Genomic DNA, 13,156 nt, shown 5'->3' with positions numbered 1-13,156 from the left:
CACATACACATATATACACATGCACACACATATATATATACGTATGTTATTTATATATACTTCAGTTGTGGATGAACCTTTATTATTTTTATGTGGTGCTGAGAATCAAATCCAGTGCCTCACACATGCTAGCCAAGCGCTCTATCACTGAGCCATAACCCCAGCCCTCCATTTTGTATTTAATTCAGTGTTCCTATTTGATAACACCTGAAATCATCTTACTAATACTTAAGAGACTCATAAATTCAACATCAACATAAATCTACAAAAATCACAAATTCTGGAGATGTTTCTAACATGTAATAACACTCTATAACATTAACTTAAGTAATCGCTAAAAACTATTTTCAAATATTTTTAAGAAAGAATATTCAAATGTTTCAAATTGTCTTCAGAAGTCCGTCATCTTACCAGTAATTCTCAAACATTTTAGTCTTAAGACCTAGGGATTGAACTCAAGGTCTCACACACACTAAGCACAAACTCCTCCACTGAGTTACACCCCCAACCCAGGACTCTCTATTTTAAACTCTACTGAGGTTCCCCAAAAACCTTTTATTCGTGTAGGATACACACACGTATACTCACATCCATATTCGCATATATATGTATATATGTGTGTGCGTGTATATATATATTTATATTTATCATATTAGACATATTTACTATATTAAAAATAAGAAATTTTAAATTGTTAAAATTCATTTAAAGTAAATACAGTAGAGAACTTGGCTAGCATGCATGAGACCCTGGATTTGCTTGACACCATTAAATAAATAAGTCCATTAACATATTAATATAAATTAACACTTTGGGCTGGGGATATAGCTCAGTTGGTACAGTGCTTGCCTCACATGCACAGGGCCCTGGGTTCAATCCCCAGCACCATAAATAAATAAATAAAATGAAAATGAATTAACATTTTATGAAAAAGCTGCCCAAACACTTTTCATAAAAGAAACCATGTTTCACATTTTTGCAAATCTCTGTAGAATCCACATTAAAAGAAGTCAAAAGCGTCTCAGATCCACTTTCACATTCAATCTCTTGCAATATGTGGTTTGGGTTGAAGCATTTGAAGATATATAGTCTCACAAAAATATGCAGCTGGAAAAGGGAAGAATAATTTAATAGCCTTTCAAACAATTGGGTTTTCTTTGATACCACCAAACTTGACAAGTGGCAGTTTCTTAACTCAGTTGAAATATGGAATCTTATACCGAATTGGTAAATTTTTCACACTCGTTATCTATCTTGTACTTTAAATGGCTTTTACCCATGTATAATAATTCAATAATACCCATGATAATAAGTTCATCATCTAAAAACTATGTACAGCCAGGCAGGATGGTACATACCTATAAGCACACAGTGAAGCTGAGGCAAGAGCTTAGCAGCAGTGAGATCCTATACTCAATAGTAAAGGGCCCCTGGGTTCAATCCCCAATACCTATGTGTAATATATATGAAAATGAAAAATAAAAGCTACTGATTCACTGAGTTTTTCATATAGATCTTCCAAGTGTTGGTATAATATTACAATATCAAACAGATTCTATTTATTTATAGCACCACCCATCTCCTCAGAAAAATGTTAAGTATAAAGAAGCTAACAAACTCACAGAAGTAGATTTTAGCCAAAATTCTAATTTTAACTGGAAAGTCCATGTTTTATCACTAACAAGAAGTATTGTAGGGTTTAAATGACAAGCTTACTTCATTTACTTTTGCTTAATTATTTGTCACTTAATATCTGAAGTCCCCCAAAACATAGCTTGTCAGTTGTTCAAGTAAAAACAACATTTCAGCTTATAACATACAAGATTGTACAACAGGGAAAAGTGCTTTTTTTTCAAAGTCAATTATCTTATTTTGGTAGGCAGCAGAAATGCTTTATTAAAGCATACTTCCCTTTTCCTCACAAAGAATATTATAGACATCAGTAAGAACTGCAAACCAAAACCATAATGAGATATTACTTCGTACCCAATAGGGTGGTTATAAGATGATGATCAATAATAAGCACTGTCCGGAATTAGAGAAACTGAAACTCTCATACAATGCTGGTGGGAATACAAGATGGTTCATTCTTTTCGGAAAAACCTTTTTAGCAATTCCTCAAACACTGAATTACCATAGAACCTAGTACCCATTCCTCAAAAGAAAAATCCATGTCCACACAAAAAACTATACACAAAATGTTCACGGCACCATTATTCATAATAGCCCCAAAGTGGAAACAATCCAAATTTCCATCAATAGAAAAATAAAATTTGGCATACAATGGAATATTGGGCCATAAAGGGAAATGAAGTACTGACATGCTGTACCATAGATGAACCTTGAAAACACACTGTATGAAAGAAGCCAGAGACAAAAGGCCACACGTTATATAATTCACTACTACGAATGAATATGCAAATCCAAAGAGACAGAAAGACAGTGGTTGTTAGAAGCTGGGAGATGGGATGGAATGAGAAATGACTACTAATAGGTATGGGTTTCTTTTTGGGGTGATGAAAATGCTCTAAAATTAGATAGTGATGATGGCTGCACAAGTCTGTGACTATGTTTAAAAAACTACTCAATTGTATAAAAGGTGAATTTTATAGTATGTGAGTTAGAATCCAATAAATCTACTGTTTTTTAAAAGATATGCAGCTCTAAAGAGTTGACATTTAGCAAAAATAACTTTTTATTGACTCATGTATGTCATTCTTCAGTGAAACAAATTTTTCTTTAACTGCAAGTGCACAGTCAGGAAAATACTAGTAGTTTGGTCCACCATCAGTGAAAGTGTGAACACTGGAGAGGGGGAAAAAAAAAATCAAGTAATTTCTTAGTATTATTATGAAAAGTAGTTTCAGCTGGGCGTGATGGTGCACACCTGTAATCTCAGGGGCTTAGGGAGGCAGGAGGATTTTGAGTTCAAAACCAGCCTCAGTAATGGTGAGGCACTAAGCAATTCAGTGAGATCCTGTCTCTAAATAAAATACAAAAAAGGGCTGGGGATGTGGCTCAGTGTTTAAGTGCTTCCGAAAAAAAAGTACTTTCACATAAAGAACCCCTGAACGGGTCTTGGGGGCAGACCACACTTCAAGAACTGCTGCTCTAAACCTAGACTCAGAAGGCACAAACACAATTGAAGAATTTCCAAATACAGATCTGAGATTCATGGGCAATTCCAACATTCTAAGCATATGTCCCAAATTTCTCACAAGGAAAAGGAGTTTGGCGTGATAGGGCATGCCTGTAATCCCACCAATTTGGGAGACAGGAGGATCACAAGTTTGAGGTCAGCCTCACCAACTTAAGTGAGAGAGATTCTGCCTCACAATTTAAAAAAATAAAATAAAATAAAGAACCGGGGATATAACTCAATGGTAAAGTACCCATGGGTTCAATTCTGCAAGGGTGGGGGTGAGGAGCACATGTTACATCTAGAAGGTATCCTAGATATGAAGTTACTACTATCCCATTTCACACAATGAGGAAACCAAGTTTTCAAGAGAAAAAAAAAATCCTATCCAAAATCACATAGCTAGTTTGTGACTAAGACAGCTACATAAGTACTCTACTCTATGCTAATATGATCAACCAAATATAATGCACACAATGTTTAAACCAAATCACATCAGGGCCAAACAAGACACTACCTGCAAAATTAAATTCTGTAATGCTTGACAACACCAGATGTCAAAACAAAGGAAACTACAAATGTAATTGGCATAACAGAAAAATGAAACCTTAACTTCAAAACTTTCAAAGAACAATTTGGAAGACACTCTGATGTCTACTTTCATATAAACATAGGAACATGTCATCTTTAATGAAAGCTATATGCTAATAAAAATTTCCCCATATATTATAACTATACTTTTTATGGAAGGACATCATTTAAGACTCACCTGCAGGACTGTCAGCATTCTCTCCTGGATGTAGCTGTATACCAGTAGAATCTATAGAGTTTACTGTAACTGTCTGTAGATTTGGCAACTGACCAGTGCTTAGACTAACTGGAGTTGAAGTCAAGGCTCCACCTGTTGCAACTTGACCAAGCGTGAGTGTCTGGACAGGCGTCAAAGTTATTTGTTGGGCAGCAGTATTCTGTATTTGCAAATTCTGCAAGTTCTGGACCCCTTGTACTTGAAATGTTTGCCAAGTTATCTGTCCAGAAGGGGTCACTGTCTGTGCCTGAATTAAAAAGGTTCCAGGATTCAGCTGCAACTGAAGATTTTGCAAAGCCTGTTGTGATATATTTTGACCACTGGCTTGCACACCATGGATTGTCTGTGGTGTAATACCTTGCACAATTTGGGCTTGACTGGTTGGCTGCTGAGAATCTTGAAGCTGTAGATGTTGTACAACAGGCTGTGCTGTAGAAACCTGAATATTCTGAGCCTGTGTCTCTTCGGAAACAGGCGACTGGATATAATTTCCCTGAAGATCTGAAGAATGAACTTGCCCACTAGAAGTAGTCAAGCTATTTGTATTTTGTTGTAATATACCTGTACTATCTATCGTAACAGGCAACTGTGATGAAGAGGATGTTGGCACAAATAAATCTGTATCAGTATTAGTTTCATTAATATCAGGAGAAACCCGCTCACCAGTCCTTTCTGAATTGTCTGAACTATCCATAGCTTGTCCTGTGTTTATCAAATGTCCATCGGCATTAATGCCTGCAGTCATTGTCTGAGAACTGCCCGAGAGTCCCAAAGAATCTAGATCGACACTATTGATTGGTACAAAGGTAATATTTCCTGGCAGACCAAGAGGCACATTAGCAACTACTTGGGTTTGGCCAGGAAAAGATGAACCACCAATTGCAACTCCCTGAACCTGGACTTGACCAGTCTGTGGTATGAGATTCTGGATATTAGCAGGAGGTGTTCCAGAGGCAAGTAAGGTTTGATTAGAGCCAGGAATGATCTGAATTTGACTGCTTTCTTGATTTATACCCCCATTATCTGAAGAGCCTGTGAAACCAATCTGAACCTGCTGACCATCTGTTGACTGAATCTGTGGTATTACTTGATATTGAACATTGGGCACTGTACCATTTGATGAATCTGATCCTGGTGCAACTGAAAATATTTGTTGATTCTGCAAATTTTGAAGGGGAAGGACATACTGCCCACTCGAAGTAGCAGCACTTGGAATCTGTACTAGATTACCAGCTTCATCTTTTATAGTTGTAGGTGTGGCTGACAAAACCTCCCATCGGTTTGGTGCTCCTCCTAACTGTGCAGAAGCCAAATCACCTGTCTGGATGAAGAAAACAAAAATGTTGTGATATATTTTGTGGTATGTTTAAACCAATTCTTGAAGAAAAAAAAAAAAAACTCTAAACTAGTATAAATCCTACTATCTAAGAGTGAAAATCCCCTTAATAACATAACAGGACTAAAATACAAAAGTAATACTGTACAAACTACAACAATCCTTGCAGTTTTGTTAGTTATTGTGAAGACAGCCCATTCTATTTATCATGACCTGATCAAATTTTTTCTTAATGTTTTGGAAATGGAGTCTTGCTATGTTGCCCTGGGCAGGTCTTGAAATCGTGCAGCAAATGAGTCTGGAACTATGATCTTCCAATTACTCATCTATAATCACTAATGTTTATAGTGTTTTTGTTTTTTTTAAATGGAGGTGGCTAGAATAGATTATGAACAGTTCAAACCAAACATGACAACTACTAAACAGCTAAGGAAGTGCATAACCCACTAAAAAGTATAAAAAAGTATACAACCCACTAAAAATGTCAATAAATCCAGAGTACTATAATTGTGAACAGTGCAGTGTTAAAGTTATCTGAGTTAGAAAAATAAGATTTGTATATTATTGCTATAAACCTTAAGTCAAACAATTAGAGCTATTCTTTTATGATATATATTAAGGTACTTCAGAATAAACTCATGATTAGTGGAATTTCATAAGCATACCCATCAAGTCCTTCACTTTTATCATGAACTACTAAAAAAAAAAGAAACTTTATAAAAACTTGGTAAGGAAAGGTTATTATTGCCCTGTGACTACAGAGTAAAGAAGCCCCATCTGAAAAGCTTTTCTAGAATCCAAAAGCTGGAGGATTTAGACTTGGTTTGGTTTTACTTACTTTTCTAAGATTCTAGTAGAATGCCAGGCATATATGTTTTTTATGCTGTTACCTGCTAGAAATCTCTGGGATCACCCATATGGTCACATAGGCAACATTGGAAAAATGCCAGCAGGGAAAGCAGAAAGCAAAAAAAAAAAAAAAACCCTCCATGTCAGGCTCAGCACAGTGATGCTCCACTATAATCCCAGTGACCTGAGAGGCAAATGCAGGGGGATTACAAATTCAAGGACAGCCTCAGCAACTTGGTAAGACCCTGTCACAAAATAAAAAATAAAAAAATCCTGCATGCCAATGTCAAATGGTAGATATTTTTTAAGCTAATGATCTAAGCTTTTCTTTATATGCCAAATACTGTAACAAGGTTTAAGACTATCTCATTTGCTTTTTTTGGTACCAGGGATTGAACCCAGGGGCACTTAACCACTGAGCCACATCTCCATCCTTTTTTTTTTACATTTTATATTGAAATAGGGTCTCACTAAATTGTTTAGGGGCCTCACTAAGTTGCTGAGGTTGGCTTTGAACTCACAATCCTCTGGCCTCAGCCTCCCAAGCCACTGAGATTACAGATGTGCACCACTGCACCTGACCAGCTAAAACAATTATATTTGATAGAATTTATTATCATCCCTATCTTACAGATGAGAAAATCGAGGGACAAAGTCACATTGTTTCAAGTGACCAAGACAGGATTTAAAACTAACTCCAAACTCAGGTCCTTAAACACTATGCCATACTTGGACCCTACTAATACCAGGGGTAAAGCCACTGGGAATAGGACCCTATATGATTTACTCACCATCAAAATCAAGCCATCTCTATTCCACTTATTTACAAACCTATCTATAATTTTCTATAACCCCATATGTCATTAGATAATGAGAACATAAAAGCACATCTAGCCTAGCATTGTCAACCTAGGATACATAACCAGGCTTCAAGGGAATTTCTAAATCCTATAAAAAGACCATATAAACTTTTTCAAAGTTGGGGAGGGGGAAAATAATCTGGGGTTTTATCATATTCTCAAAGGGGGTCTGTAACCATTAAAAAAGGTTAAGACAAATACTGTTTTCCCAACTTAGAAATTCCATAAAATTCCATAAAGTTTAATGCAAATAATATAGCAAAAGATCTAAAATCTTTTAAGGAAGCTCCTTAATTTTCTGTAGTTATTTATACATAAAGAATGAACCATAGTTTAATGACTCAATTCAAACACTGAATATAGCTGCCAAGATGAATAAGGATGAATGAGAAAACAATACAACCCTATATTCAAATTGTTCACACTCCATCCAAGCAGACATACACAAACTAATACAATGTGAAAAGTGGCATATACTAGCCACCTGATGAAAATATTATGTGGGAACATAAAGACTGGAGGAGAGATTTCACATGCAATATATTTGAAGTATTAAAATATGTAAGATTTCACTGTTGTCAGAAAGAGAGACATTAAGAAAGGTATAGAAACAACATAATTACAGACAAAAAGAAAAAGAATAATATGCAGTTTTGAGTTTGAAGTTCAAAACAAGATCCAAAAGGCTCCTATTTATAGACAAAAATAATGGAAGAACAAAACTAGACATTTTTATCAAGGTCTATAAATGGCCTGTAGATCCTACTACAGGGCTTGGACTTTGTCCTGCAGATAGTGAATGACAGCTATAAACACTTAATAAGCAAGTGCAATCACATCTATATTTTATAAAGATACACTAAGGTCCAAGGAAGGAGACTGAAAGAAAGGCAGAAGACACTAAAGGCAGAGAAACTGTGGACCCAGTACAAATCTCCAAGCCTGAACTAAAATAGTTATCTGTCTTTGAAATACATACTTATTAAACTATATAGTTAAACTTGTTGATTTTAAATTTGAAAATGAAGCACCAGATATTAAAGTCACATGTCATTCAACTTCAACTGGTATCAAAACTAAAATTTTATTTCATCCCTCATGTTTCACTTCAGCCTTTTGGCATTTTAAGTAAACTAAGGATATTTAAAGTCTATATACTAAAAAGTAAGTCTAAAATCCAATCTTTACTTTAAGATTATTATTTATCTGGAGAATCAACTGTTAACTATTTCTAGCCTGAATTAAATTTACAAGTTTTTTTTTTAAATTTATTTTTTAGTCTTAGGTATACACAATATCTTTATTTATTTTTTTATGTGGTGCTAAGAATCGAACCTAGGGCCTCACACATGCTAGGCAAGCACGCTACCACTTGAACCACATCCCCAGCCCCAATTTACAAGTTTTTTAAATAAAAGAATATACTATCTCGGGCTGGAGTAGTGGCTCAGTAGTAAGAGCACTTGCCTCGCATGTGGGAGACCCTGGGTTTGATGCTCAGCACCACATATAAATAAATAAATAAAATGAAAGATCCATTTACAACTAAAAAATATTTTAAAAAAAGAAGAAGAAAAATAGGAAGGGCCAGGATTGTGGCTCAGTGGTAGAGTGCTTGCCTAGCATGTGTGAGACACTGGGTTCAAATCCTGGGAACCACATAAAACAAACAAATAAAATAAAGGTATTGTGTCCATCTACAACTACAAAAAGAAAATTTATATATATATATATATATATATATATATATATATATATATATATATATATATATATATATAAAAGCTCATGCATAAATCAATTTTACAATACTGGCATTCTGACCACTTTCCTTTCTTTAAAAAAATGTCAAATTTATGGCACCTACAGTTTTATTTTTTGAGACAAAGATATTCAACCACCAATTTCTAGTCAAGAAATTCCTTGAAAATAAATACAACCACTCAAATATCTGAGTAAATATGCCCAAGTTATCCCCTCTGCAGAAGCTAAATAAACAGTAGGGCTGGGGTTGTGGCTCAGTGGGGTTGCCTGGCATGTGTGGGGCTTGGGTTAAATTCTCAGCAGCACATGTAAATAAATACATAAAATAAAGGTCCACTGACAACTGAAAAACTTTTTTGTTAATTAATAATAAAAATAAATAAATAAAATAAACTGTAGTATCATTTTCCCAGCAAAACAGGTCACTAAATGAAAGCAAAATCTCCAAAACAAAATGAGAAAGCATTATGAACTTCTGTGAATAAGCCCAAGGTAAAAGGAATATATTTTAAAAAATCTGTGAAGCTCAAAGATGGAAGGCAGCAACAAACAGCTTAAGCAAAAATTTCAGGCAAACAAAACAAATATTTTATGCAACAGATATGTAGTTTTTAAAATCTGCTGTAAAACAGATTTTTTAAACAGAATGGGGGGGATGTCACCAAATCCAACTTTTGATTTCAACTAAAACTATGCTTAGGGAAAGGGAGACTATTACATGCTCACAATGGGCAAAATGTTATCTTGCAGGAAAGGTCAAGAGAACCAAAAAGAAAATATTTAAGCTTTATAAACTTTAGAGCACGTCAAAATCCCAAGTTTTGGTGATTATTAAGATTAAAAGAAAAGATTTAGAAAAAGCCTCCAGTAGATAGCTACCACAATTGATGGCACAAATTAAGATCAATATATAATTTATTGAATGAATAATTACTGGTATTTTACCTTAAAACCATTGCAAAGAAAATGACAGAAATGGAATGATAAAAATGGATCAATAAAATCAACTTTGAGGTATTAGAACCTTCTAAAAGGGCTATAAGTTCATTTTAAACCTGTTATTTCCATAATTCCACAATGAAAAAAATCCAAATATTTCAAAATTAAAGTTTTCTAAGTCCACTCATTTTGCAAAATAAATTTCATCAGTGAAATTTCATCTAAGAGACAATATAAAATAATAGGAAAGGGATAAATTAGAAAGTCATCTGCCACCAAAAACATTATAATATGTTGTGTTGAATTATTGGAAGCGAATCAAAGGGAAACAGACATAAAAACACAACCCTGCTGGACATGGTGGCACACACCTGTGATTCCAGAGACTCTGGAGGCTGAGGTAGGAGAACTGAAATTCAAGGGCAACCTCGGCAATTCAGCTAGACCCTCTCAAAATTTTAAAAAATAGGGCTAAGAGGCTGGGGTTTAACTCAGTGATAGAGAATTTGCCTAGCATGTGTGAGGCCCTGGGTTAGATCCCCAGCACCACACAAAACTAAATAAACAAAATAAAGGCACTGTGTCCATCTACAATTAAAAATATTTTTAAATAAAAATAGGGCTAGGGATGTGTCTTAGCAGTAGTGCACTTGCCTAGCTTGCACAAGTCCTGGATTTGATCCCCAGCACTAGACAGATAGATAAATGGAGTTAGGGATGTAGCGCAGAGGTAAAACACCACTGGGTTCAAACCCCAGTATTGAAAACAAACACCCATAACCAAGACAAGAATTAATATTGGTTTAGGTATAAGATAACCCCCTGTATGAACTTACAAATTAAAGAAAAGTCCAGTGTTTTTATTAGTAACTCTAGTATTCTTTTTGGACAATTAACAAAATATCATTTGGCCATGAAAGTGTCCCTCTCTATATAAACACACAATCCCAAAATGAAGAGGACCCCAAACTACAGCAGCCTGGGCGGAGGGGTGGGCATCAAAAGTTGGTACCAGCAGTGATGTTACTATAACAAATTCATAACAAAGGCATCCTAGGATGCAATTGTGTATAAAAATGAGGGGGATGGGATTGAGAGAAAAGAAAAAAAAGGATGAAACTTCTTAGAAGATACCTGTGGAAAGGGAAAAGAAAATTCATACCATTTATTGCTTAGTATTTTGAAAGGATAATTAACTTTTCAGTCCCCACAGATGGCTATATAAAAAGCCAGAAATAGGGCTGGTAGTTCAACCCCCAGCAACACACACACACAATTGAAAACAAGAACAAGTGTGAAGCTAAAGTGGAATCAAACTAAGAACCACTCTTAAGCAAATACGCAGGTTGAGACCTTAAAGGGAAATTAATAGAACTCAAACAGACTTCAATAAATTAATTACAATGACACTGTAGGTCTTACAAAATGGAATAATAACCTTTTCTTGAAATAAGCTACTATTCATTTATTTTAGTTCAACATTTATGTGCTAAACTAATGAACACTAAATTTACAACTTAAACCAAAGATCAGACAATGACTCATAATATTTATCTGTTCAGTTTATTTTACTACAGTACAAATGAAATAGGCATATAAATACTCCATAAGTTCACACAAATATAGTTTGCACAAGTTAATACTTGCATATACGTGTACTTTTTTAATTTCCAGACATTTTTAATAACAAAGTATAAAAGAGCTCTGCTTCCATCTTTGGGAATCCATGCTTTGGGACATTATACATAGGTGAGAACACTTTTAACAAATTCCAAATTCATACTCTTTAAAGCAAATCTTTAATGCAGCTGATTGCCTTTCAAGGCCCTTTGAAATCTTGAAATATCAAGCTAAACTGGCATAATGTTGAACTGTATATGTATATTTCCACTATATGCAATGTGGTTACTGCAAGATGGATCCTATGGAGCTGAAAATGAACATTCGTGGAAAACCTGACAAAATCCAAATAAATCCTGTAATTACTTTAGTTATTACTATACCAATGTTAATTTCCTAATTTTGATAAATGTACGACAATTATGTTAACATGAGGAGAAGCTGGGTGAAGGGTACAAGGTAATTTTCAACTTTCCTGTAAATCTAAAATTATTCCACAAATTTTTAAAAATTTTTGGTACCAGGGATTAAACGGGGGGGGGGGGCTTAACCACTGAGCCCCATACCCAACCCTTTTTATTTTGAGACAGGACTCACTAAATTGCTCAGAGACTAGCTAAATTACTGAGGCTGGGCTTTCAACTTGCAATCTTCCTGCCTCAGCCTTCCAAGCCACTGGGATTACAGGACTGCACAAATGCCCCTGCATCTAAGTTCATTTTTAAAAGGGGGGGGGGGGGGGGGAAGCCCATGAACTGGAAAAAAATAATCTTTATTATTGCTAAGGCAAACATCTAAGTCAGACTTATCAACTTTACTCAAAGTGAAAAATATTATACAGATGTGCCAAACATACATATGTTCTAAGGGTTTGCTGGCAAAACTAATTTTCAATATACAAAATTCTATTTTGAAAAAAAAAACTAATTTTCATTTTATTGTGATTGACAAATTATGAGGTGTCTGACTGATAAATCTCAGAATGATTCTATTTAAGATGGGGTGGTAAATGTGTTGTCAGTGATTATGTGATAATTCAGAGAAGATCTAAAGAGACATGGAAACAGTTGGAGATAGTATTCTAATCCTAGGCTTGAGACTAACACATAACATTTTCACCCATAACTTCCTTCTTCGTTCTCCACTTCTCCCTTCCCCCATCTATAAGGTGATATGTAAATCTGGCAAATTAGGAAAAAGATTTTGGCCTATTTGAAATACTTAAAAAGTAGAAGAAGTCTAATTTTCAATTTTACTTGTGCAGTGGTTTATAAACAGTTAATGTGTTTTGGCACTCTGGGGTATGGAGGAATATACTTTTAAAAAACTGGTTTGCCAATCCACAGATTTGTTTAAATAACAATGCTTCTCACAAACATGATTTTATGCTTTTATGCTTTAATCTACTTAAAAAAGCACAATTAAGACATTAAGACTATTCACATCCCCCATAGCATAATCTGAAGCACTAAAATTCCAAATATAACTTAACAATGCATTAGCTTAAACTTGTAATGCCTACATATTCACTATACCAAATATCAAACTTTTCTTTTTACAGTGACCATTCAAAACATCACTACTCAGGCCAACATGATGGCCAATACCTCCAAAAGAGAAGCTGAGGCAGGAGGATCCCAAGTTCGAGGTCAACCTCAGAAACTTAACAAGGCCCCATCTCAAAATTTATATATTATAAATAAAATACATATGTGTGTGTGTGCGTGTGTATACGTTGCTCGGTGGTAAAAGGGCCCCTGAATTCAATCTTCAGTACCAAAAAATAAATAAATAAACCCACCACCACAATTAATTCTTATAACCCACAAAAATTAGACTGA

The 13,156-nt window shown here is 34.9% G+C and overlaps 1 protein-coding gene across 7 annotated transcripts in view; it reads right to left on the bottom strand.

Moving 5' to 3' along the window:
• Sp3 (Sp3 transcription factor) overlaps nt 1-13,156 on the bottom strand; it is a 110,844-nt gene that overhangs the window by 36,984 nt on the left and 60,704 nt on the right. For all 7 annotated transcript variants that reach the window (XM_071619060.1, XM_071619064.1, XM_071619065.1 and 4 more), the window contains one exon: nt 3,909-5,268. In XM_071619060.1, coding sequence (XP_071475161.1) covers nt 3,909-5,268 — 1,360 coding nt within the window. The remainder of the gene's footprint in view (nt 1-3,908; nt 5,269-13,156) is intronic.

Source organism: Marmota flaviventris, chromosome 11 (assembly GCF_047511675.1).
Source record: "Marmota flaviventris isolate mMarFla1 chromosome 11, mMarFla1.hap1, whole genome shotgun sequence".
Classification (NCBI taxonomy): Eukaryota; Metazoa; Chordata; class Mammalia; order Rodentia; family Sciuridae; genus Marmota; species Marmota flaviventris.
This window is presented reverse-complemented; position numbering and strand designations above follow the sequence as displayed.